The 27231-nt window shown below is 38.3% G+C and overlaps 1 protein-coding gene across 1 annotated transcript in view; it reads left to right on the top strand.

The window, feature by feature from the left end:
* Window positions 1–27231, top strand: part of LOC117993630 (octopamine receptor beta-1R-like) — a 53296-nt gene that overhangs the window by 17268 nt on the left and 8797 nt on the right. The window contains exons 2-3 of the mRNA XM_034981431.2: window positions 22501–23416; window positions 26412–26609. Of these exons, the coding sequence (XP_034837322.1) occupies window positions 22623–23416; window positions 26412–26609 (992 nt within the window). The 5' untranslated portion in view covers window positions 22501–22622. The remainder of the gene's footprint in view (window positions 1–22500; window positions 23417–26411; window positions 26610–27231) is intronic.

Raw genomic sequence — 27231 nt, 5'->3', positions numbered from 1 at the left:
ACCAAGGAGCATGGACACTGGTCGGCTCCTTGGTTCCCCAGGGACTACGGCACCCTACCTGTTTCTACCTATTTGTAAATTTGGCTGAATAAAAGGTTTTTATTATTATTATTATTATTATTATTTGCTTGAATCCTAAAATCAATTTCCGCAGAAATTCCGCGCGCGGAATTCCGATAGATGAGATAACTAAATAACTTGCTCTTTATTGTCTAGAGGTCACATTCCAGAACACATTGAGATCGTGTGTGTAGGTAAGAGCTATCAACCCTTTTACCCGGGAAGATTTATTTTAGGTAAAAAGCAATTCCCAGGGAAAAATTACCCGGCTCGCACGTTTTTTTAGCCGTTGGGCAAACAAATGGTTTCGTGTGTGTTTTTGTGTCTTGATTTAAGTTTATACCTGCTTGAGTCTAGCTTTCTTACTTTATAAAAAGACTAGCTGATGCCCGCGACTTCGTCCGCGTGGAATTAGGTTTTTTAAGAATCCCGTGGGAACTCTTTGATTTTCCGGGATAAAAAGCCTCTCCAGGTCTTTATTTATATATATTTAGTTGCGACGTGATTGAAGGATAAACCAACAAACCAACAAACCAACAAACAGACACACTTTCGCATTTATAATAAGGGTACTATACTATAATAAGGGTACTGACTAGCTAATGCCCGCGATTTCATTCGCCCTGGACAACACAAATTTCAAACATCTATTTTACCTCCTTACAGCCCTTTCACACTGCGTCCAGTTTTTTGCAGGATCCCGTTTGATAGCAAAAAACTGCACTCAGTGTGAAAGGGCTGTTCCCTGTGGAATTTTCAAAAATCCTTAATTAACGGTTGTCTATGTTATATTAGCGATACATATTAGCTATCTGCATGCACAGCCCGAATCGTCCAGTAGTTTACTCAGTCAGCTTTTACTCTGCAGTTCACCTTTAAAATAAGGACTAAAATCGTACTTTTGACTTGACAGTTGACATAAAGTTAAAATTGCGAGTGAGTTCTCATTTTGTATGGACTATCGTTACAATATGATAATATTTGGAATTCACGGACTCTGGTTACTGGTAGGCTATTTAGGCATGACTCTCAGTAACGATTAAGCGACTCTTAGGCCGTACTCAGAGTCGCTTAATCGTTACTTAAGGCATTAATTAGTATGGATAAGGAATGCCATAAGTAACGATTAAGCTACTCTGAGTACCGCTGTTTAATATTATAATAACAAGATTAACTCGCAAGAAATTTTGAAGTAGGTAGGTGAATATCATTGTATTGGTTATTGTAACTAATACAATGATATTCCGAGTTTGCAATATCACTTTGTATAAACACGCTCAGAATTTTATTATGAAACATAAATAAATGATGCCAGAGCAATTCATTATCTGTACCGACCACGATCTGATACTGGGAAGAGGAAATAGAAGAGGAATGAAACAGTAATGAAACATTAAGGGAGAGTAAGATAAACCACGTTCTTTCGGTAATGGCCGTGGTAAGCTGTGATAGCCTAGTGGTTAGGACGTCCGCCTCTTATTCGGGAGGTCTATGTTTGATCCCGGACACGTACCTCTAACTTTTCGGAGTTATATGCGTTTTAAGAAATTAAATATCAGGAAAACATTGTGAGGAAACCTGCATGCCTGAAAGACGCAAGTTCTCCGTAATGTTATCAAAGGTATGTGAAGTCTGCCAATCCGCACTTGGTCAGCGTGGTGGATTATAGCCAACCCCTTATTATACTGAGAGGAGACTGTGCGGGCGAGCGCGGCCGATGTGCGGGTGTGCGGGGCGTCTCCCCGCCTTATACCCTACCTATCAAACATCGAAATATGTATCAAATAATCAAATTACCTATATGAAAACCAATCACACATCTACCACACATGTTGCTCTGTTAAGTTAAAATTAATTATGAATTTTACCTGAAACCCATTAACGTGGGGCGTTTCTCCATGCACCACCACACGACACGATTTGTCGTCACGAGACACAATACCCGACACATCAGCATCATGGTCAGCCAATAACTAGGAGCATTTTTCTAGCTTATATTCGTAAATTCATCATCCTCATCATCATCATCATCAACCGATAGACGACTACTGCTGGACATAGGTCTCTTGTAGGGACTTCCACACACCACGGTTTTGCGCCGCCTGAAGTGGCCTGAATCCAGTGGGTCACTGCGACTAGTCCATCCACCTAGTGGGGGTCTTCCAACACTGCGTCTTCCGGTGCGAGGTCGCCATTCCAGCACCTTGAGACCCCAACGTCTGTCGGTTTTACGAACTATGTACCCTGACCATTGCCACTTTAGCTTCGCAACCCGTTGAGCTATATCGGTTACTCTAGTTCTCCTACGGATCTCCTCGTAATTTAGGAGTCGTAATTAAGGATTTGTAAATTAGGAGGCTAATATTACGGAGTATAGCGATCACAATACGACCGGTGCAGTGTGGCTGCTGCTATTTTATTCAAGGACCGCAGTGGTAGCTTGAAGTATTCATAAAATCTCTTTTCAGAGATAAGCATTTCCAATGTAACTTAATTTATTACAACTATGTAACTACAAATTCAGTACATGAAAAATAAAAATAAGAAATAAAAATAAGTTGTACTTAATGGAATAAAAAAACTGACCTAGGTATAGATCTTTGTAGGATCTAGTCGGCATAGACTTCGTGTCGGATTTTCATCTATGGTATCTGCAACGTTGCTGCTAGTTACGGCCGTAACTGCATTTTGTCGTATCGTACGGTCGTATGTGGAAAAGCGCCCTAGGTGTGAGCCAATATTACAATGTTAATGGCGGGCTTAACGAGCGGTTATGCGAGCACCTGTCGATAGTATAATTGGAGCGGCGTCATCTCGAGTGCTCTGATTTAATGAGATTTATTGGACGACCGGCCTTACCTTACATTTTTTAAAATACAAATAGCGAGAAAACGAGCAGGCGTGTCACCTGATGTTAAGTGATTAACACCGCCCATGAACATTTGTAGCACCAGAGGAACCTAAATATACATTTGAATACAATAGAACTGCATTTAATGGTATCACAAGTCGTTAAAGCAAAATGGTAGAGTCGCTTGCACTCAATGGCCGTTAAGATAAGTAGTTTGGTAAGTACTAACGCCTGTTATATTTTCTTCAAGATCTTTATTGATATTTCTATTGTTTGTGATTTCGAATGTTGTCTTATTTGTAGCTGGTGTCGCCTTTTGAAACGAAAGTCACGCGATCTGTTGCGGGCACGTTGCGGGGAAGCCATCTTGAGTCAATTGTATAAATGCGGGTGATTGATAGTTTTTAGGTTTAAAAAAAATAAAAGTTTTTAGGTTGGTTGTCTTGTTCCGCCTCGAGACTCAAACGTTATAGTAAATGTTTTTTGTTTTTAGGTCGCCATTTTGATTGAGTGGTTGCAATAGCAATTATTGTGCCCTAATCAAGTTTATATTGCAGTTAGGTTATTATAAAAGGTAAAACTTTCGATAAGCCTCTGCGGGTCGTAATTAATATTTAACTTTACTTCTGGTATGTTTATACTTGCGTAAATTGTTTAATGTGCAATTAAATTACTGTCGATAACATTCGATAAGAAAATTAATAGGTATAGCGTTAACTTGAGCCTCAATATCTCAACGGGTAAAGGAGTGAACTGAAAACCGAAAGGTCGACGGTTCAAACCCCGCCGGTTTGTCGTATTGTCGTATCTACTCCTAGCACAAGCTTGACGCTTAGTTGGAGAGGAAAGGAGAATATTAGTCATTTAACATGGCTTCTTCTTTGAAAAAAAATCTTAAAAAAAAAACTACTGACTAGTAAACGCTATTACCTCTTAATTCGTCATCATCTGCGCCGATTTAGATTTTTGCCGTGGGAACTCTATGATTTTTTGGGATAAACGTAGTCGACGTCCGTCTCCAGGATGCAAGCTGTTTCTATATAATGCGTACAAAATGAGTTCTCACGCGCCATTTTAACTTTATGTATCAACTGTCATTTCAAAAGTACGATTTTATATATCTGTAATCTATATTGACTTATAGGTCCTACATATATTGACCTACTAAGAAAGGATTTCAGATATTCTATTCAAGTGAAGCCGGGGTGGGTATCGAAATAAAAGATTAAAGAAGAGGTTTAATAATAATGGGTATTATCGACTATTCCACGCTCAGATTGCTGCCCGGCGGAGATAGTCCATTAGATGGGATAAAGGTCCGGAAGGGATAGAACAAAGTTTTCGCCTACTCAAAGCAAATCTTATAATAATATTTATCTTGCCTATATACATACAAGAGAAGAAAGTGATTGATTGGCAGATCAATGTAAATAAATAGCTCACACCGCTGGGTATGTTAACTTAAGATTTTGCACATACATATATGCTAGACGATACTTTCGACTTCGTCTGCGTAAATATACTTAGGTTTTTTAAGCCCGCGGCAACTCTGATTCCCCGGGATAAAAAGTGTCCTATGTGTTAAGTTAGGGTATAAGCTATCTCCATTCCAAATTTCAGCCAAATTCGTCTAATAGTTTTTGCATGAAAGAGTAACAAACATACACACTTACACACACAAACCTTCGCCCTTATGATATTAGTGTGATTAGGTCTTGATTAGCTAATAATACACTGTCAAACGCGCATGTATCATACGTGCAACACGTCATGATTATTATGACACGACCTTGAAGTTTCAATCCCGCCCAACTCATCTGAAGAAGTTTTCACAAACTAAGCTGATTTCAGTTCTTTTTTAAAATCGTTAAAGTTCTCGTATCCCGTATCCAAGCTGAGTTTTTGTCATAGTCATGTCGTTTGTCCTAATATATATAAGTCAATGGGTTGATGTAGTATCTCAGATATAATTCCAGCTTCAAAAAAAAATTAAAAAAAAATCTTGACATAGTATTAAGCAATAGGTACGAAATGACGATTAAAAATAATTAAATAAATAAATAAATACTAATTGTGGAATTGTGTTTTGAATCTTCTTGCAAATATTTGTATGTAAATAATAATCATTAATCTGTATTTAATATGTAATTTAATTTTGTTAATTAGCTTTAGGAAATGTATGATAATTTGTATGCATGCTGTGTTTGCCTATAATAAGCTTGTCATTTTGTGAATGTATTTTAAATAGTTTAAATTGTTTTTGTGACTGTTTTTGTGAATGACTAAGCTGTTGGTAAACCCAATAAAGAAAATAAAATTAGCAAAGGGTACATTGTTTGTATTATGCCTCCGATATTCATGAAGATTTTAAGATTTTTTCATAATTTCAAGGTAATATTTTTTGTCCCTTCCGTACCTTAATCGGTAGCCAGTGGACCGTGCCAGCGGGTCAGCAATTTGAGCGTAATGAAAAGCAGGATTACGTGATTTACCTTTCTCATTTATTATTAACCCGCTTTAAATAAATAAGTGTATGAAAACACCAGCTTTTATCTGCGGCTTTACAACGTTCCAGTGTAATCATTTTTTAGGGTTCCGTACCCGAAGGTTGCCAACGGGAACTTATTACTAAGCCTCCGCTGTTCAAGGTCCATCTGTCTGTCTGTAGACAGTACCTAACGTACTTATAAGTATTATAATAAGTTATTCTTCAAACTATAAGGAGACGCATCTCTTTCTTTATAGTTTGAACGATATTATATAGGTACGTAAGTATACTTACAAGTTCAAATTTACCCAATGTTTAGCCTTTTAATATTTTTAACTACGAGTAGATGATGCCAGAGATTTCACCCCCGTGGATTTAGGTTTTTAAAATCCCTTGGTCTATACTCTTCTCCAGGATGCAAGCTATCTCTGTACCAAATAGATTTTACAAAAATACCCTTGTAATGATTTGATTCTCCGGGACTAAAAGTAGCCTATGTTTCTTCCCCGGAATGCAAGCTCCATTTCACGGCCGATTCGATTAACCGATTTTAACGAAAGGTACAGAGTTAGCTTACATCCCGTAGGTGAACTTTTGGTCCCGGACAATCAGATAGATGCCACAGGATTTTTAAAACCTAAATACACGCGGACGAAGTCACGGCGTGTTTTTTTTCAAACATAGCTTGCATCCCAGGGAAGGATAGAGAAGGATACTTTTGGTCCCGGAAAATTAAATAGTTTCTACATCATTTTCAAAACCCAAAAATTGACATCAGATTTGTGACGACCTCCCTGGCGCAGTGGTAAGCGCTGTTGTCTTATTGGTGGGATGTCCCGGGTTCAATTCCCGGCAGGGGTTTGGAATTTTATAATTTTTAAAATTTCTGGTCTGGTCTTGTGGGAGGCTTCGGCCGTGGCTAGTTACCACCGTACCGGCAAAGCCTTGCCGCCAAGCGATTGAGCGTTCCGGTACGATGCCGTAAAGAAACCAAAGGGTGTAGGTTTAACAAAAAAGCTGCCATATCCCTTCCAGGTTGGCCCGCTTCCATCTTAGACTGCACCATCACTTATACCACCAGGTGAGATTGCAGTCGAGGGCTAATAATTTGTATCTGAAAAAAAATTTTTTTTTTCATATTATGCTCAGTTCATAATATATTCTACACGCTTATTTATTTCTGTAATTTTTACTGCCGAAACAAGCTTACTCTGTTACATGTCTAAAATAAGTACACATACCTACTGCTACCTACCTACTTAATCAAAAAGTCATTATAGAATCTTCCTGGCTTCATCAGTACAAAGATTCTAAGCCTGATAAGTATCAGCAGACGATTGAAGATTATCCCAAATTATTTTTTATCAAAATTTGTTTTTTCGAATCTCGTTCCTTTGATCGTTTATTCAGATCTTGATAGGGTCGTCTCAAAGAGCAACACGGCCTCTTTTGAATAGATTATATACGCATCGTTTTCCTGTCATAGTGCTGGTCCACTGGGTCAAAAAGATTATTGTAATCATTGACTTATAATCTGAGCTTATAATACTAGGTATAGACGAGGGCTCACAAACGGTAGCTCAGCCTTCATCATCATCATCATGATCAACCCATCACCGGCTCACTACAGAGCGCGGGTCTCCTCACAGAGTGAGAAGGGTTTCGGCCATAGTCTACCACGCTGGCCATGTGCGGATTGGTAGACTTCACACTCCTTTGAGAACATTATGGAGAACTCTCAGGCATGCAGGTTTCCTCACGACGTTTTCCTTCACCGTTAAAGCAAGTGGTATTTAATTAATTAAAACGCACATAATACTGAAAAGTTAGAGGTCCCGGGCACGCACCTCATCCATCGAACCCCCGACCTCCGATTAGAAGGCGGACATCCTAACCACAAGGCTATCACTGCTTCACGCCCAGCTCAGCCTTAGAGAGGTATAAAAAGGTGTGTGAAGGATGTCAATCCGCACTAGGCGTTGCGGACTATGTCCTAACCCTTCGCATTCTGAAAGAAAAACCATGCTCCGTGGTGAGCTGGCATTGGGTTGATCATGAGGATGATGATAACACGAAGAAGATGATAATACAAAAGTAAATAATGTAAGGTACGTGGCAGATAATATTGTACATCGATCTTTAGAAAGAGAGAGCGGTTTTGTAGAGCGTTGTCCTGTCGTTGAGACCGACATAACGTCACATAGGAATGAGTGACAGAGACAACGCTATACGAAGCCGAAACCTCTTTCTAACAAGTAATCTAATTAATTGCCTCAGAAAGAGAGGTAATGCGAAAGTTTTCGCTGCAATGCGATTTCACTTTTGCACCAAGTTTCACTTAGCTTAGTTTAGGTGTCTGGGACTTGGGAGGTATCTAAACTATCAAAGTAGATTACAAACTTTAAGCGTGTTGTTTACTACCTCAGAGGAAATCAGGAGGTAGTCTTTCTCGAGCTCGCCCCCTACAAGGGAAGTCTGATTCAACCAAAAAAAACGGCCAAGTGCGAGCCAGGCTCACGCAACGACGGTTCCGTACGACAGTCGTATTTTTTCGACATTTTGCACGATAATTCAAAAACTATGATGCATAAAAATAAATGAAAATCTGTTTAGAATGCACACGTGAAGACCTTTCATATGATATCCCACTTGATATAGTTATCTTACTTCAAAAATTAAAATACTAATTATTAGTTCATGACCACAATTTAATTTTTTTTGTGTGATGTAACCACAAATTCACGGTTTTCAGATTTTTCCCCGAATGTCTGCTATAAGACCTACCTACCTGCCAAATTTCATGACTCTAGGTCAAGGAAGGTCTAGGAAGTACCCTGTAGGTTTCTTGACAGGCCGACAGACAGACAGAGAAAGTGATCCTATAAGGGTTCCGTTTTTCCTTTTGAGGTACGGAACCCTAAAAAATGCAATGAAAAGGGTTCGAACATTTTTGTATGGAACCGGGCATACTTACATTTGGAAAATGTTTGGCATAAATGTACCTACATACGTTTGGAAAAATCCAATCAAATCAATCAAATTTTTACACCCAAAATGGACCGTCTCCTTGTGGTTACATCACAAAAAAAAAAAAAAAAACGTTCATGAACAAATAATTAGAACGCGCCAGCCCTATTTCAAGTTCGTCCTACGCCCTACACGCGTAGCGCGATTGTAGTTACTTATGTCTCGCAAGTACCAAGAGTGAGACAGGCCTGCTTCCGGATAAAGTAGCTTTCTAACGGTGAAAGAAGTGTTTGAATCAGCTGAGTAGTTTTAGGATTTATCGATTATATATATATTATATTATATATCGAAACAATAATTAAACAAATCTTACCACTTTATTATATTAGTAGGTATTTTAGGATGTTAAGAAATAGAAGGATGATGTAAAGAATAGGCTACTTGACAATTTTTTTAAGTTGGTCTTAAATGGTTAATATTTGTCCTATTATATCAAAAAAATTAACACTATATTTTTTTGCGCCCTAAAAACCGTAAAACTTTAATTTAAAAAAATATTTTTCTTAGACAGGTGAAAACACTGTCGGCCATGTTTGGCCGATAGATTATCTGTGCTCTGACGTCATGCATTTGTAAACAACAGCATAACCACAGAGTACATTATATATACTGAGCATAACCTACCAAAGTTTAATAAACATGACTTCTATACTAGTTTACATGAAAAATATAGTAATTATCGTTATTGTATCATCCGAGAATGTAAAAAACGCATCGATAAAGACCACAGGAAAGTTGTGGATTAGAGTGCCCAGTGAAATAAATATACGTAACACGCAAAGACTTGCTTAAAGGGATCCTATATGACTAACGACTTCAACCCAAATTTATTTTTGCAAAGATCACTTTGTTGTAAGTCTTACTTAATAACTTATTGAATTTATAAAGAGAAAACGATATTTTTTTACGTTTACTATGAGTTTTTAGAAATATATAAAAACTAGCTTATGCTCGTGACTTCGCCCGCGTGGACTTCATAAATTTCAAACCTCCATTTAACCCACTCAGGGGTGGAATTTCAAAAAATCCTTTCCTAGTGGATACCTTCTCTTTACCTACAAAGAACACACTCACCAAATTTCATGTATCTAGGACCAGCTGTTTAGATGTTTAGGCTGTGCGTTGATATATAAGTTAGTCAGGACTCTAAATTTTATATATATGGATACTACGTTAGTCCCCGCGTGACATAGGAATGACATTTCTTTGTTTACATATTTAATGACGTCACATCATGGCTGACAGCGTTTTCTGCGTTTCAAATAAAAATAAAAATTGTATTTTTTTAAATTGGATTTATATATCCATCCTGCGTTTTTAATAATTGTTATTGATATATTTCGTTGTTTTAAGCAAAATACTATATAAATAATCATTTATTGGACGAAATTAGATATGAGTCAAGTAGCCTATTCTAAAAGTACCTAGTTAATAATAATAATAATAATAATAAATAGCCATTTATTTCCAAAATACATAATTACAATTGTTATCTAAGTAGGTACATTATTAGATTATTTGTTATCTGTCTAGTTTGTAAGATCTATATAAATTTCTTATGTCATTGCTTCAATTAAATTATTATACAAAGTTGGTAAATTATTTATTAAAACTAAATTAAGTTATTTCATTGTTATTATTATTACTTGCCATTAATAGTATTAGTTATCAAAAAATTTAAAAGATGTAACATATTATTTAAAACAAAGGATGCACCTATTATTTAGTTTGGTTGTATTAGTTTATATTTTGGGTACCCATCTTTGGGTGTAGGCCTCCTCCATATTGCTCCACTGTGATCTCTCCGTGGCGAGTCTCGTCCATGTCGGTCCTGCTACATCCTCGATGTCGTCCCTCCAGCGGGCGCGCGGTCGCCCACGCGGCCGGGTGTGGTCGCGCGGCCACCAGTGTAGTACCATCTCACTCCACCGACCGTCTCTTGCCCGAGCCACATGGCCCGCCCACCTCCATTTAAGTTTACATGCGAGCTCCGCAGCGTCAGTAACCTGTGTTCTTTTTCGAATATCCAGGTTTCTCTGGCGGTCACTTAGTTTTATGCCCAACATGCTTCTTTCGGTCGCCCGTTGAAATATTTGTATTTTCCCTATTATTCGCTTTGTTAGCGCCCAGGTTTGACATCCATATAACAATGTTGGGAGGATTGTAGAGTCCATTGCCTTCTTCTTCAAAGATAGTGGAATTTTAGACTTAAATATATGTTTCATCGACCAATATTTTCCCCAAGCAATCTTAATTCTTCTTTCTACTTCTTTTACAGGATGGTCAACGAAAGATATGCTTTGACCGAGATAAATGTACCTTTCCACGTAATTAATAATTTGACCTTGGATTACCGTGGGGATCTCTGCGCAGTTAGTCAATATGCATGTTTTGCTCGGGTTCATTTCTAGACCACATTTTTGACTCTCGTGGTCTAAAGTTTTGAGCATGTAGTAGAGATCCTCGTGGTTTTCACTTATCAACACTATATCATCAGCAAACCTTAAATGATTTAGGCACTCTCCATTTATTTTTATTCCCAAATATTCCCACTTCAATTTTGAAAAAATGTGCTCTAGTAGGGCCGTAAACAAGTTCGGTGAGATCGGGTCCCCTTGTCTAACGCCTCTCTTTATGGGGAATGAGGTGCCCATCCGATCCAATTTTACAGTAGCTCTACTATTTTGATATATGGCCTGTAACAGATCTATGTATTTCGTCTCTATCCCTTGCTGTTTTAGCGCTCTCCAGAGGTCCTCGTGTGAGATAGAGTCAAAAGCTTTCGAGTAATCAATGAACGCTATGTAGAGTGGCAGTTTATATTCATTGTAGCGTTCATTGTACAACTACGCTACAATGAAAAGTACCTAGTTATGGTGGGATAAATAAACTCATAGGTACCCGAATACTTACACGAATCTTGAAAATATTACACTCCTTCTGCCCAAAGGCAGTCGTGTAAAAAGGTCACAACCAAATTATTGTTATTCATTTTCTAGGCTCTACTTATAAAAAGCGGCCTATTTTAAAATTTCGCAACAAAATAACAAAATAGGCCCCTCTTGAGAAAGTTGTCGCAACTTTTCGTCCATTAACGATCCCTGGGTTCCGTTGGTATTAAGAACCACTTCGCTTTAGTTTAAAAATGAAAAATACTTTTATTTTCTACAATAAGTACCTATCTTACGTATTTTACTTGAAATAATTTTTAAGCTTAATGCTTTTAAGGCAGGCTTACAAGCTTGCCTTGAAAGCATTATATTTTAATGTATTTTACTAGGACCCCACCTGTGAACTGAATATACCAAAGACAAGCAATATACGTTGAAGTGTGGTAGATAGAGTAGAACATAATTATGAGACTTAAGGTTGATAACGTAAATTCCGTTAGATGTATTCCGGTCTTGAGATCTTGTATAAATTTTCACCTTCTATTTTTTCGAAGGTTACATAGGTTTAGCATGTCATTTTAGATGAAATAAATTATAAATTAGCTCATGTTCGCCACTTAGATTTTCAAAATTCTCTTTATTTTCCAGGATCAAAAAATTCCCCCTGTCCATCACGTCGATCCGTTGCTTGCAACGCATTGTCAGTTCCTCTGGTACTGCATATGTCATGGGCGGTGGTAATCACTCAACACCAGGTGATCCGCCTGCTCGTTTGCTCGCTATTTTTATTAAAAAAAAACACACACACTTTCGGATTATAGTGATAGTGGGTAGTGATGGATAGGGATGAAAAATGTTTATTTGTTGGTTTGTCCTTCTAACACGCAAATTTTGCAGAGCCGAGGAGAGGCTTTTTGTCTTAAAAAAGGGCTCCTCGTACATCGTACAAAAGGGTACATCGTTGTAACAAGCTTAAGGGTGCGTTTCTACTGACGTGGAGCTGGGTGGAATGGAGTGGAGGAGAGCAGTGAAAGTGGTAAGTATTTCCATTGAACCGGAGCGGGATGGAGTGCAGCTGAGCTGAGCAGACTAGAGCTGCATTGAGCCGTGTTCCGATCAGTCAAATTTGTCTTCCCTACCCTCCGCTTCGTGCCCTCCACTCGGTACCACAGCCTGCTCGACTCCGTTCTGCACCGGCACCGACTCGGGGTCGCATGTTCATCGTGGATTTAGGTTTTTCAAAATCCCATGAGAACTCTTTGATTTCCCGGGATAAAACATAGTATCCGAGTGACATAGGCCTATGTCACTCTCCAGGTCTTAACCTATACCCATGCAAAAAATCGCGTCGATCCGTTGCTCCGTTGCGACGTGATTGAAGGACAAACCAACAAACAAACACTTTCGCATTTATAATAATATGGGTAGTGATTTGAAAGTCCGCTCCACTGATGCGGAGTGGATATTTCGAGCACTGTGATTGGCCAATTCACGGTCCGCTCCGCTCCACTCCGTCTAGCTCCGCGTCTGTGGAAACACACCTAATATACGTGTGATGTATCTCACAAATAATGTCGCGTATTTACTTTAACCCTTGTATAAATTTAAACATCTGGCGCCACCATTAGTTTTAATAAAGCAAAAGTACTCACAACTTTTTTTGCAACGCTACCGAGCATTAGCGTGACATTTTAAATGAAAAGGCTTAAGGCTGAGACAAACAAGACGCGTGATTCGTGAAAGCAGTTCGACGTGATTACGACTGAATCAAGTTCACGACAGTTAGGTACCTGGCTTTGACGTCACTGGTAGGCGTTAGTTGGCCTATGAATAGCCTATTTTTCTTTGATTTCACGTCACCCAATATTTGAAATATCATCGATTTAGGGTCGAACTTCCCTTACTCTAGTTCACTCTGACTGAATGGCAGGAAGAAACAATGAACACACACGAACGCTGCGAGACCATAGTAGGGTGGTAGGCACTTAGCTTTTATTATTATAAAAAGAAGATTCAAGGTCGAATGGGATAGGCAGAAAAAAGATAGCGCCTAAAGAAAGCCATCTTTCAGATGCAATGCAAAGGCCTTGCCTGAAAGATAGAGCGAAGGAGGGGAGGAGGTTTTTAGTCCGTTGGCCGATGGACGGCACCCCAAATGGAGTCGGACATACATAATGGATAGGTATCCATGAGTCATGCCCGACTCCATTTGAAGGGGTAAAATACTCATGGATACATAGGTATATTTTCCTCCTCCCCAAACAAAAAAAAGCTACTTGGTTACCTATGGCCAAATTTCCCAACTAGATCAGATCAGAAACAAGTAAGGCTCTGTCATGAACCAAACCCAGAACCTCCTATAAGATCTAAGCGCTCTCCGTTTCAAGAAGTCATTTAATACGAAGAGAGGCCGTCTTCATACAGCTCCTTGTATCGTTTGGAAGTTATTGTTATTGAAGAAGTTAGTCTGCGGCCCAGGTGGGAGCGGGTGCGCCCTGCGAGGCGATCAGGCGTGTAGGACAAACTCAAGAAATTGGAAGGAAGACGCATGGACGCGTCCTAATCGAGAGCGGGGCGGAGAGTATGGCTTCGCGCCCGCTGGCCACCGCGCAGGACGCACCCGATCTCACATGGGCCGCAGAGCAACGTTTTTGTTGTATGTGTATCAAGCTTTAAGAAACCGTACGAAAAAAGGTTGGCAAACAAATTGGGTGAACTTTATTGTATAAGTATTTTGTTGTATCTTATTTTCTGTAGTCCTTCCAACACTGACGACGGAGGGAGCCAAGCCTCCTTTCTAAATTGAATTCAGTTAACAATTCTTTAACAATGTTTTCTATAAGTTGATTTAAGTCTGGTTGATTCTTGCTTGAGGGAACTTTTTATTTACGGCTCTTTATATAAATACATCACATAATATGTAAATATATGATAGTGGTTACCTTTCCGTTAATTTTTAGGGTTCCGTACCTCAAAAGGAAAAAGGAACCCTTATAGGATCACTGCGTTGTCTGTCCGTCTGTCGTGTCTGTCAAGAAAAACAATACAGGGTACTTCCTGTAGACCTAGAATAGAAATGAAATTTGGCAGGTAGGTAGGTCTTATTGCATAAGTGAAGGAAAAATCCGAAACCCGTGAATTTGTGGTTACATCACAAGAAACATTGTAAAACAGACTTTTATTTATTTTTAAACAATAGTTTTTGGTTTATCGTGCAAAATGTTGAATAAAATACCGTGCCCCCTTTACCGTCGTCCTTTATCTCCAAAGTTTACCAATCTAAAAATCTGAAATAATTACGATCAATAGAAGTGAATGAAAAAAAAGTCACTTGATTCTTAAATGCGTTAAAACTTAAAACAACAAATAACTATCTACTTTATTTCTACTTATCCTGTCACACTCGCTAGAATTCACTTTAAACAAATTAGTGTGAGTTGTAAATGTATCTTAGTATTATACATTTGGGAATAAACATCGAGGTTGAGTTCATTCATTCATTCATATTATGGCGGCAGGGTATATTCCCCAAAGACACATTACCTAATGAAGAGCCCCAGGACTTTAATCAGTGCCTACTAGAAGTCAACACGTTAATAATAATAAAAAATATACTTATGTAACTACTTAACTCAATATCAGTTGCCCTTATTATAAATGCGAAAGTGTGTTTGTTTGTTGGTTTATTGGTTTGTTGGTTTGTCCTTCAATCACGTCGCAACGGTGCAACGGATTGACGTGATTTTTTGCATTGGTATAAATAAACCCTGGAGAGTGACATAGGCTACTTTTTATTCCGAAAAACCAAAGAGTTCCCACGGGATTATTAAAAACCTAAATCCACGCGGCCATAGTGCGGGCGTCGGCTAGTATTTAAAATAATAAAGTCAAAAGGTATCTGTTTGTTTGTTACTTTTACGCCATAACTTTAAGAATAATCGGTCAAGTGCGAGTAGGACTCGTACGTGAAGGCTTCCGTACCATCGTACAAGAAATGACATTTTATAATTTTTTCCTAATTTTAATGGTGGCCATCTGTCTTTCTAAATATAAAAGAAAAGTATATATATTTACGTGTAGACAAAACTTATTTTAATTTTTTTTTTTAATATGAAATTTTTAGTGATGCGTGTTCGAGTCCGACGGATTTTTTTTACGTAATACTTGATTCTTTGTCTTACCCTTACTGTAATAATACACTTTTCGTTCTTTCATATAACTATCTACAGGGAATACTCTGTGATCCTGAATAATATGAAGCCTAATTTGTTGAGAAGCCTCTTATAATACAATTTTCCGTCCAATTTAGGTTTTGACCTTTCCACCTCCAAAAAATATGTGCCAAGTATGTGGCAGACTTAAATCGTTTTGAATACAGAAATACCTACTCCTGTTATAGTCAAGTCAAGTCAAATGATTTATTCAAAACTAGCTGATGCCCGCGACTTCGTACGCGTGGATTTAGGTTTTTAAAGATCCTGTGGGAACTCTTGAATTTTCCGGGATAAAAAGTAGCCTATGTCCTTCCCCGGGACGCAAGCTACCCCTGTACTAAATTTCGTCAAAATCGGTTGAACGGTTGAGCCGTGAAAAACTAGCAGACAGATCGACAGACAGACAGACACACTTTCGCATTTATAATATTAGTATGGACAGGTAATAAATTACTCTTATTGATGGTCTGGTGTTAGATTTGTAAGATATAGTGGTGATAATTATTGCGCAAACTTAAAACTAAAGCTACGAGGGTTCCAAACGCGTCCAGGTCTGAGAAGAGCCCACAACAAACTCAGCCGGGTATTCTTTTTATTATCACCACTTTACAAAATTATTGGAACTTATTAGAACTATCACAAAGCCGTTAAGCAACTCATTCCCAAGCTTGCTTATCATTTAAATAATCCTTTACATTGTAATAGGATTTTTCAATTAGTTTACGTTTTATGAAAACTTTGAACTTATTGAGAGACATCTCCAATATGTCTTCTGGAAGCTTATTATATAAAAGTAGGTAGTTAGGCATCAAGTTGAGTACTAAATACTTATTTTACCAGCCGCTCTTCCTGATTTCACTTTTAAATTCTAATGGACTAAGAGCCAGCGCGTGCCTGTTCTTCGTTATTTTATAAAAGCTGAACGCTTTTGACGGTTTTAACATTCCGAAGTCAATTGCTAGCGAATCTAGAGATGCTTGCTTTGATCATTTCGGTCAGCCAAAAACCAGAAAATGTCCAACAGAAACTTTTAAAAAGCAACTGCACGGTATTCATAAAACAACCCGAACCTCAATCTAAATTAGCAAGTATACAGAAGTAAAGTTGCCAATTTTGACTTATTTTATCAATTCACCACAAAAAAGGAAAGTCAGTAGATTTATCATTAAACTAGCATATGCTCGCGACTTTGTCCGCGTGGACTACACAAATTTTAAACCCCTATTTCACCCCCTTAGGGGTTGAATTTTCAAAAATCCTTTCTTAGCGGATACCTATGTCATAAAAGCTATCTGCATGCCAAATTTAAGCCCGATCCGTCCAGTAGCTTGAGTGAGTGGTTTTGGCTATACCTAGTGTACCACGCTGGCCAAGTGCGGATTGGCAGACTTCACACACCTTTGAGAACATTATGGAGAACTCTTAGGCATGCAGGTTTCCTCACGATGTTTTCGTTCACCGTTTAATTTCCTTCATATTTTAATTACTTAAAAACGCACATAGCTCCGAAAAGTTAGAGGTGCGTGCCCGGGATCGAACCGCCGACCTCCGATTGGAAGGCGGACGTCCTAACCTCTAGGCTTCCACAGCTTAACTCATATACTTAAGTCAAACTAAATATTTTTACAAAAATCTTGCAAACCACAGAACGTATTCTAGAACATATCTACAAAATTTCATTGAGTTCGATTTGTTAGTATTCAAATGAGAGTCAAACTACGCTTGTATGGAGCGACGACGGAGAGACTGCCGTTAAATATGTACGAATGATTTATGCGCAGTAAGCAGAATTATATAGGCGGGTTGAAACGTCAAGCCCGCTTGATTGCAACTAATGAACCGATTCAACGTCGTTAACTGAAAAAGGTTTTTGTTTTACGATTTATGTGATGTGAACTTGATGTGAATTAGGATTATTTTATTTGAATGTGGAATAAAGTTGCTTGTATTCCTATGTATGCAGCGTGACTTTAGGAAAGATAAAGGATGAGATATTATTGTTGACTGACTTTTGCTTGCGATTTTCACTGCAAGGGTTTTTCGATAAAGGAATCCTTTGGTTTTCAAACGAATGAATCCTTATGGTAGAAAATTGCTGGTTGGTCCTTGTTATTACGGGATTCATTCTCTATAAGTATAGTACGCGACAGGTCGGGACGGCAACCGGGGTGGGGACGTCCCGTACATCCGCACAGTTCCCGTGCTAGCTCGGTGTGGGATAAGAAATCCCGCGGGAACTCTTTAAAATAAAAATTAGCCTATGGAATCCGTTCAGCCGTTTTTATGTGATTGAGTAACAAACATCCAAACATCCAAACATCCACACTTTCACATTTATAATATTACTAGCTGATCCGCCCCGGCTTCCCGGTGGAGTTTAGAAAATTGAGGGGGAGGTTGAATTAAATTTTTCTCTCCGTAAGAACCATCCTCATACTTCAAGAAATATTATAAAAAAAGTATTAGCGAAATCGATTCAGCTGTTCTCGAGATTTGCGATGAGCAACACATTTAGTGATTCATTTTTATATTATAGATTAGGATTAGGATTAGGATTCGCTGACCTTATGAGCTACTAAATATTGCTGTATCATACCAACCTCCCAAACATGAAATTGAAAGATAAACAGAGCTCCGGCCGAGATGAAACTCCCATTGGGCCGCCATCATTCTTAGAACGAGGTTAGTTCTATTAACCCTCAAACTTTTATATGCCCCTTAACTTGTTTTTCGGCTATTCGTTTGGCAAACTCACCGTGTTCAGTGAATTGGGTATTTGAATACATCAAAAATAAACTATTTCTCAAAGATTATTAAATAGAGGGTCTTCCAAAATACGTAAAATCCACGCCCTTTGTTAGTTTTAAGTATAATAACCATTTTAAATTATCGATTAAACTTAAAAAAAGCACACAGACAAACAGTCAAAAATATAAAACTTTCCTGAATATTTTATTTGAAGTTCAAAATGTACTCTTCTATGGAACACGCTGGTTGCTGTGAAAACAATTAAGAATGCTGAAGAAAAATGAAATTTACAATACTTTAGTAAGTAATTAGCTATTTTAGCACAAAATGTTGTACATCGATCCTTAGAAAAAAATAGCGGTTTCGTAGAGCGTTGTAACTGCCGTTGAGACCGACAAACGTCTCATTAGTATGAGTGACAGAGACAACGCTCTACGAAGCCAAAACCTCTTTCTAATAGTCGATGTACAATATTTCCTGCCGAGTACTGTAGAGTACACACCTACATACATTTGAATGACATGTAGGTATGCTTTAGGTATGCCAATTAATTCATGCAATCATAAAGTCAGCTTACACGGGTTGAGTTTGGGTTATATTACTTTAATAGGCATTTACCTCGACTCACATAACTTTGGGTATTTGGGCAATCATAACCGCAGATGTCGGTCGACTTAGACAAATAGGGCTTATGGATACCATGGTTGTAGTAATTGAAGGACATTTGTTAAGGTTAACTTTAGACTCATAGTAGGTAGGTACAGTACGCGGTCGAAAGTAATTTACATCGACCTTTAGAAGGAGATAGTAAAGTAGAACACTGTTTCCGTCGTCGTTGATTCCGACCAATCGTCATATAGGTATGAGTGACAGCGAGAACGCTCTACAAAGCCGAAATGTCATAAAGGCCGAGGCATTCGGCCGTGTACTGTTCTAAAATTCCTAGCTTCGTAAGCAAGTCATCACTATCCATATTATCGTAAATGCGAAAGTATGAATGTCTGTCTGCTAGTTTTTCATGGCCCATCCGTTTAACCGATTTTGACGGGTACAAAAATAGCTTGATAGTAGTCAATAGTTAAATAGTTGATGATGATAAAAATGGATAAAAAATATTAACATCATCAACCACTCAACTCATCGTAATAGACCCGTGAGAGGTATACCTAAGCTACTAGTCGACCATATATGTACCTAATAGCTCTAAGAGTTACCAAAAACGCAAGAGGCAGTTTTAGACCTTTGAAAATAGTCTTATCTGTCTGTATATATAAAACTAGCTTATACCCACGACTTTGTCCGCGTTGACAACACAAATTTTAAACCCCTACTTAACACCATTATAGGGTTACCCACCACCAGTCCAGTAGTTTGAGCTGTGCGTTGGTAGATCAGTCAGTCAGTCAGTCAGTCACCTTTTCCTTTTATATATATAGATTAGTGTAAATTGCAAAATTTCGCAATTTTAACTTCAAAACTGACAGAGTTTCATACAAACTTCAAACCCCTATTTTAACCCTTTAAGGGTTGAATTTTAAAAAATCCTTTCATAGCGGATGCCTACGTCATAATAACTATCTGCATGCCGAATTTCAGCGATCCGTCCATTAGTTTGAGCTGTGCGTTGAGAGATCAGTCAGTCAGCCAGTCAGTCAGTCACCTTTTCCTTTTATATATATAGATTCAAAGTCTCGACTGACTGACTGACTTATATATACCGCGGGTGGATATGAAAGGAGGGTGTATTCTTTGTAAAGAGTAGGTATCCACTAAGAAAGGATTTTTCGAAATTTCACCATCAAGTGGGTTTAATGGGGCTTTGAAATTTATGTAGTCCGCGCGGACGAAGTCGCGAGCACAAGCTAGTCCAGTATAAAAGTATTGTACATATTATCATGGTGTCCCTAACTAAAAGCGGACACCAGCTGCACCTATATTGATCTCTGTAATTACTTAGCGAATTTGGGCTAACGACCACGACTGGTGGAGATCAAGCTAAAATTCAAACTATTTCAGTTTATATAACTCACTGTAGAGAGTTGTGAGTTCAAAGGTCGTCTTTGTTTAGTTCAATCCCGTGGAAATTCTTTGATTTTTAAGGTTCTGTACCTCAAAAGGAAAAACGGAAAGGAACGGAACGGAACAACAAATACACTTTGTTGTCTGTCTGTCTGTCGGTCTGTCCAGAAACCTACAGGGTACTTCCCGTTGACTTAGAATCATGAAATTTGGCTGGTCTTATAGCAGACATTAGGGGAAAAATCTGAAAACCGTGAATTTTTGGTCACATCATACAAAAAAAATTGCGGTCATGAACGAATGAGTAGTATTTTCAACTTTCGAAGTAAGTTAACTATATCAAGTGGGGTATCGTATGAAAGGGCTTTACCTGTGCATTCTAAAATAAAATTCTAAAACATAAAAAAACCAGACGCGGGTTCGATTCCTGCCGGTTCGTAATTTTTGCTATGTATTTAAAATTGCCTACATTCTAGTTTACAAAACAACTTCTAAAGGATAATAAATTTGAAAGGCTCATCTCTGCTTAAAAATGGCCGTCGCCATTCCTCTTAAATATTTCTAAAGTGTCTCACCATAGTAGGTACGTATGCAAAATACTCAACAGAGATGCCTCAAACCAGAAGACGTAAAATATTCAAAGGCTCTCAGGACCCAAGTGTTCTACAAATACATGCATAGAGGATTTGTCTTTGTTACTGAGCTTATATAGCCTTTATACCTACTTGATATTCGAGTTTGAAGGCGGGAAGAGGTGTTTAAAATGTTTAAAAATCGACCACTTTTATGCGTCAGAGCAAAGCTGGATAAAAGGGAGATTATTTTATGCTTTAAAGCAGAGAGATAGAATAGAATATTTTTTTATTTAAGTAAAGTTTTACAAGTGCTTTTGAATCGTCAGGTAGTTTAATTTACCACTGGTTCGGAATGCCGTTTCTACCGAGAAGAACCAGCAAGAAACTCGGCGGTTCCTATTTGTTGTATAGATGTATTATAATTATATCTTAGATGTATTTATAGTAGACCGTGCAAATTCCTGAAACTTCAAAATTCGCTCTTCTCTGGTTGTAGTTATATTTTAGACTTTAGGGGGTTTGGATTTAAGGTTTTAGGGTACCTATTCTAAAGACTCGCACGAGACTTTTTTTGTGATGTTACCACAAATTCACGGTTCCGGATTTTTCCCTTTAGTTGCATACTAGTTTATGACCGCGACTTCGTCCCGTGGACTACACAAATTTCAAACACCTATTACCCCCTTAGGGGATGAATTTTGAAAAAATCATTTCTTAGCGGATGTCTATAATAGCACTATCTATCTGCATGCCGTGCGTTGCCGAGCCGTGTGTTAGATCAGTCAGTCAGCCACCTTTTCCTTTTAAATATATTTAGAAGATTATAAGGTGACTTGCGAGTGTGCGGGGCGTCCCCCCGCTTCATACCCTGATTGCCATCTCAAACTGTCGCGGACTATACATTTAGTGAAATAAATCGCACGGCTAACGGAAATGACCCGTGTATTAAATTCTATCGAAGCGTCTTAATTTGAAACGGAGAGATAAAAGCGATTCTGTAAGAACCGTCGTAAACTGTGTTTCATCTCTTCCAATCCAATTCATTTCTGTATAGGTTTTATAGACGACATTTTGTAGCTAACTTTTTGTAGGTTGTTTATTCTCTACGCTCATAAGTTAAAGAAATAAAAGAAATAACCACCTGTTGACTTTTCATTCTAATAAAAAAATTTACAGTCAGTCAGTGGGTACTGCCGACCGAAGTGAAAACTTCAATAGTAGTATGAAATTATGAATCAAAAAAAGGTTTTTTTTTGGATTTTCAAATTAGTTGTGTTAGGAAACTACTCAGTACGCACCAACTATTTTATAATTTATAAATCACTAGAGGATGCCCGCGACTTCGTCTGCGTGGATTTAGGTTTTTCATGAAAAATATTATATCATAGTACCTAAATATTATGTACAAAAAATAAACAGTTTTTTTATTTTCTACCATTTTTCAAATTCAATTCCAAACTTTTCCTGATGAAGGCTTCGACAAACTGCCCAAAACGATTATTTCTCAAATGCTGTCACAATGTTATCACAAAACATAAAAAGGGAAAACTTTCCCAATGAGCCGTCAACAACTAACTCGGGCACGCACAAAAGAAATCACTTTTACAAACAACTTTCCCTTTTTCAGGTAACGAGCGAGGCACAATGGGCGGAGGAATTAAGAGGCACCCGGGTCCTACAGTCCCATTCACGTTAACAAAGGAAACAAACATAACTTAAGGGGTAAACACTGAACAAAATGTGAAAATCATGAGAGTGGATATCGATATCGTGCTAAGCGACACCCCTGAAAACCTAACCCTCGACTTTAGAGATCTATCGACATCAATGTATCTAACGGACTATTACGTCAACAAGAGCTTCGAGTTCAACGAGACGACAAACGATTTGGTCTACACGAACCAATTCGCAGGCAATCCTGTGATTGTCTTTTTAATAATTCTCAAATGCGTTATCATGCTGTTCATCATTTTGGCTGCGATTTTTGGGAATCTTCTCGTCATAGTATCTGTCATGAGACATAGGAAGCTAAGAGTTATTACCAACTATTTCGTCGTGTCTCTTGCTTTGGCTGACATGTTGGTAGCGATTTGGGCGATGTGCTTCAACTTCAGCGTGGAAATAACGAACGGGATATGGTTGTTCGGATACTTCATGTGTGACGTCTGGAATTCATTGGACGTGTACTTTTCATCGGCTTCGATCCTTCACTTGTGTTGTATAAGCGTGGACAGATACTACGCTATCGTTCAACCCTTGGACTACCCATTGATCATGACGACTAGTAAACTTGGAATCATGTTGACCGTCGTCTGGTTCAGTCCTGCACTGGTATCTTTTCTCCCGATCTTTATGGGTTGGTACACCACACATGAGCATCTGGACTTTAGGAAAAGACATCCGAAAGTGTGCAGTTTTACAGTGAACAGAGTGTATGCGGTGATATCGAGCAGTGTCAGTTTTTGGATTCCGGGTGTGATAATGATTTATATGTATTATCGTATCTATATGGAGGCAGATCGGCAGGAGAGGATGTTGTACAGGTGAGTTGGATTTTGAACTATTCTTCTTCTTTGTTTGCTTAATGGCTTTTTATATCACAGGAATTTGTATGTTAAATAGTGTTATATTAAGATGGGCTTGTACTTATGTAGTGCGCTCCAGGCAAACATAGTTTGACTTTCGTTTGAATATGAACCAATCAAACTCAATGATGTTTTGTAGATATGTTCTAGGAAGAAATCTGTCTGTGGTTATCCACCGTTAAAATATTATGTTACAACAAAGCGAACACGATCTCAAGAATTTACATACAAACCTATAAACCCGCATAATTTCTGCGAGCCTGCATTAAAAGTTATATTAAATTCTAAACTTATTATACCTACGCATTATTAGTTTCATTTTGATCGGTTTAATTTAAACATCAAACCACTTGTTTTATTGATATCAAGCATAAGATTTTACGTCTCACCAACGTTGCTAGAATTCGAGAGTCGAAACACAATCCCGTCAAAGTAAAATGGACGTAAAGAGCCTTGAATTGAAGTCAAAAATTCAATGCCACTGATTTTAATTTCGCTTGGAGAGCTGGCTGTAGATGTGTAGACAAACTTGAGATTTAAAACAAGACAGTTTAGATCCAGTTTACTATAATGCGGAAGGTTTTTGAAATTCGAATACTATCAACGTTGGTGAGACATAAAATCTCGTAGTAAGCGTACCTACTGGAGAAACAGTCCGATCAACTATCGACAAACTATGTATTTCTAAAACTTTTACTATTGCCAGTCCGACAGTTGAGGTTTTCAACCAATTACCATGTTTTAGATATCCATCTACATTTTACAAGTTTGTTATTACGAATTTCAAATGAGCAAACTGGTCAGGGACCGATCAAAGGTTGTTTAACTTTGTAATGTGTAAAATTTCGGGCTTAGGGGCTTTTTGAATTGTAAATCGACCAATAAAATAAAAGGGAATGTAAGCCGAATTGAAAATCTCCGAGATTTGGTTCAAAGGTTTAATCTAATTGCTAGTGACATTCTACAGTACGCGACAAGTCGAGACGGCAATCAGGGAGGGAACGCTCCGCATACTCACACATCCCCGCGTTGTGGGTGTGGGTGTGCGACATGTGGGTGTGCGGGGCGCGTCCCCCACTTCATACCCTGATTGCCATCTCGACCTGTTGCATACTATAGATATAATAGGATTTCAGTCATTCTACCCGAGCGAACAACTTATAACTAGGTGGAGATGACGTGTACTGTGTAAGTAGTAGTAAAATATCCCAGACTAAGAACCGAGGAGACTTGTCAGACTCGTAGGTATACCCGAAAGGGACAAAACAACAAAAGAAATCATACTTACGTATGAAAAAAAATATGTTATGTTCATAATTTGCGTTCGCTACAACTTTTACACAGCAATGCACCATAAATGGCTTCTACACCCCCTTAATACTAAATTTAAAACAGAAAACTAAACGAAAACTCGTAATATTCGCAATCAATTACTATCACAGAGGTTTGTTGGGCACAGATGAAAACTGTGCCCGACAAAACAAGCTAAACTATGGGAAAGACGAAAACTGTGTTTTGTCTTTATCAGTCTTTATCATCTTCAGAACTATTCTACACACCTAACTTGCTCTAACAAGGTATTATTATTTTAATGCCAAGTCTCCTTGATTCTTAGTCTGAGTAAAATATAGATATTTACTGACTGTTTGAGCTTTACCTAAAGTTAGTGAAGTTATCACCCTCCTACGTACATGAAATGCCCGGAAAACCCACTTTCAAAGGTCGAGGGTCTGACCCCTGTAAGCTCTAAGAGGGTTCAAAGAAAAGACGTGTACATGTTCGCACCATACACTAAAATTCTTGTTCGCACTGACAACATGGCTTACTAAATCAGGTACATGAATAAATAATGTAAAACAAGGGGTTGGGTTGAATCCTTTACTTTAATCTTTAAGGGCGTCCGAGACGGTCAACCGGCTTGATGTCAATCAAGTAGATTTTTGCTTGAGCCAAGCATGTTGACAGTTTACAATGTTTGCTTGATGCTTGAGTCAAACATTTACGAGTAGGTGTAGCCCGTGCAAAATAAGGAGTCACTCACCATTTTAACTCTAATGTGTCAACTGTCATGTCAAAAGCACGGTTCACCTTTACATTGTGTACAAAATGGAAAGAACACACAATTAAAGGAATTATTATAATAACGGTTCATTTTTAAAATAAGGACTAAAATCATACTTTTCACATGACGATTGACACAAAGTTAAAATCTCTGAGATCTCATTTTGTATGCATTATATGTGCTTGACGGTGATTGATGATTTTATATGTTTGCTTGACGCGACGTTTGGACAGTGTTCGATAAATGAGAAAAGTGCCGCTCAAGCTGGCGCATCAACTAAGCAAAACTACGTGCTTGACATCAAGTCGCTTGAATGTCTCGGAAGCTTATTTAAGTTGGTCTTGAGTTTTTTTATAGTTGGGGGCGCTATAATGGCTTACTACCCACTGTTTTGTGAAAATTATTCCAATCAAACTTGAATCTAAAAACGTTTCCGTCACGCGACAACTACGTAGCTAGCCCTTTTTTAACTGGCTTTACGTCTCTGGGATCTAGTCCTTTTAAGCCTTACGTAGTCCTCCTAAAATATGCCACAGGTAAACGGACTCATACTTAAATTTTATACAAATCATATAATTTCGAAGTCTACCTTTCGTCTGATACCAAAGTCGTTGTATTTATTTCAGTTTTTTCTTGTCTTGTTTTCATATCGCTATATTAAAGCTAAGACGTCATAAATTCTAGCCTAGACATAGAGCCAAGGATATTTTATTTATAAAAATCTGATAAGCATTTTGGTAATATAAGAGAACATACCCACACACATACACAAATCTACGGACCACGCACGTAGCTGTAATTGGGTTATTAGCAAGCGTCCATACGTTTTGTTTTTAGTCAATATTTTTTTTTGTTAAGTCCATAGATTAAAACCATTCCATTGTCAATTAGGAGCAAAGTAGCATCGTTACTCCTCGACAAGCACCTGCAAATCAACGGTATATCCATGGGGGACGTGATGCGAGAACGCCAGAGCATCCAGATGCAGCCGATGGCCAGCAATAAGATGAAGAGGGAGCGCAAAGCTGCGAGGACGCTGGGCATCATCATGAGCGCTTTTCTGGCGTGCTGGCTGCCCTTCTTTTTATGGTAATTCAGGGTATAATCACTAGTCATCACTACCCATATTATAAAAGCGAAAGTTTGTTTGTTTGTTTGTTTGTGGTTTCAATCACGTCGCAACGGAGCAACGGATCGACGAGATTTTTCACATCATCAGCAACATGATCAACCTATTACCGGCCCACTACTGCACACGGGTCTCTTTTCAGAGTGAGAAGAGTTTAGGCCATAGACTGCCGCGCTGGCCCAAAGTGGATTGGCAGACTTTTTACATGGGTAGGTATAGTTAAAGACCTGGAGAGTGAATTCCTACGGCTTTTACAAACCTAAATCCACTCGGACGAAGTCGCGGCCATTTTGCGTAATTCCCGTAAAGAATTTTTATTTTTGACTAACGAAGCAGTCGCTAATGATATCATAATGAATGAATGATGATCATATCTTGAATATATAAAAGGAAAAGGTGGCTTTTGGCAAACCAACAGCTAAAACTACTGGACGAATTGGGCTTGAAGGCACGCAGATGACTATTATGACGTAGACATCCGCTAAGAAAGGATTTTTGAAAATTCCACCCTTAAGAGGGTAAAATAGGGGTTTGAAATTTGTGTAGTCCATGTGGACAAAGCCGCGGGCATAAGCTAGCTTT

This window comes from Maniola hyperantus, chromosome 24 (assembly GCF_902806685.2).
Source record: "Maniola hyperantus chromosome 24, iAphHyp1.2, whole genome shotgun sequence".
Classification (NCBI taxonomy): domain Eukaryota; kingdom Metazoa; phylum Arthropoda; class Insecta; order Lepidoptera; family Nymphalidae; genus Maniola; species Maniola hyperantus.
Note: the sequence above shows the minus strand (reverse complement) of the source record. Positions and strands in the feature narration are given on the sequence as shown.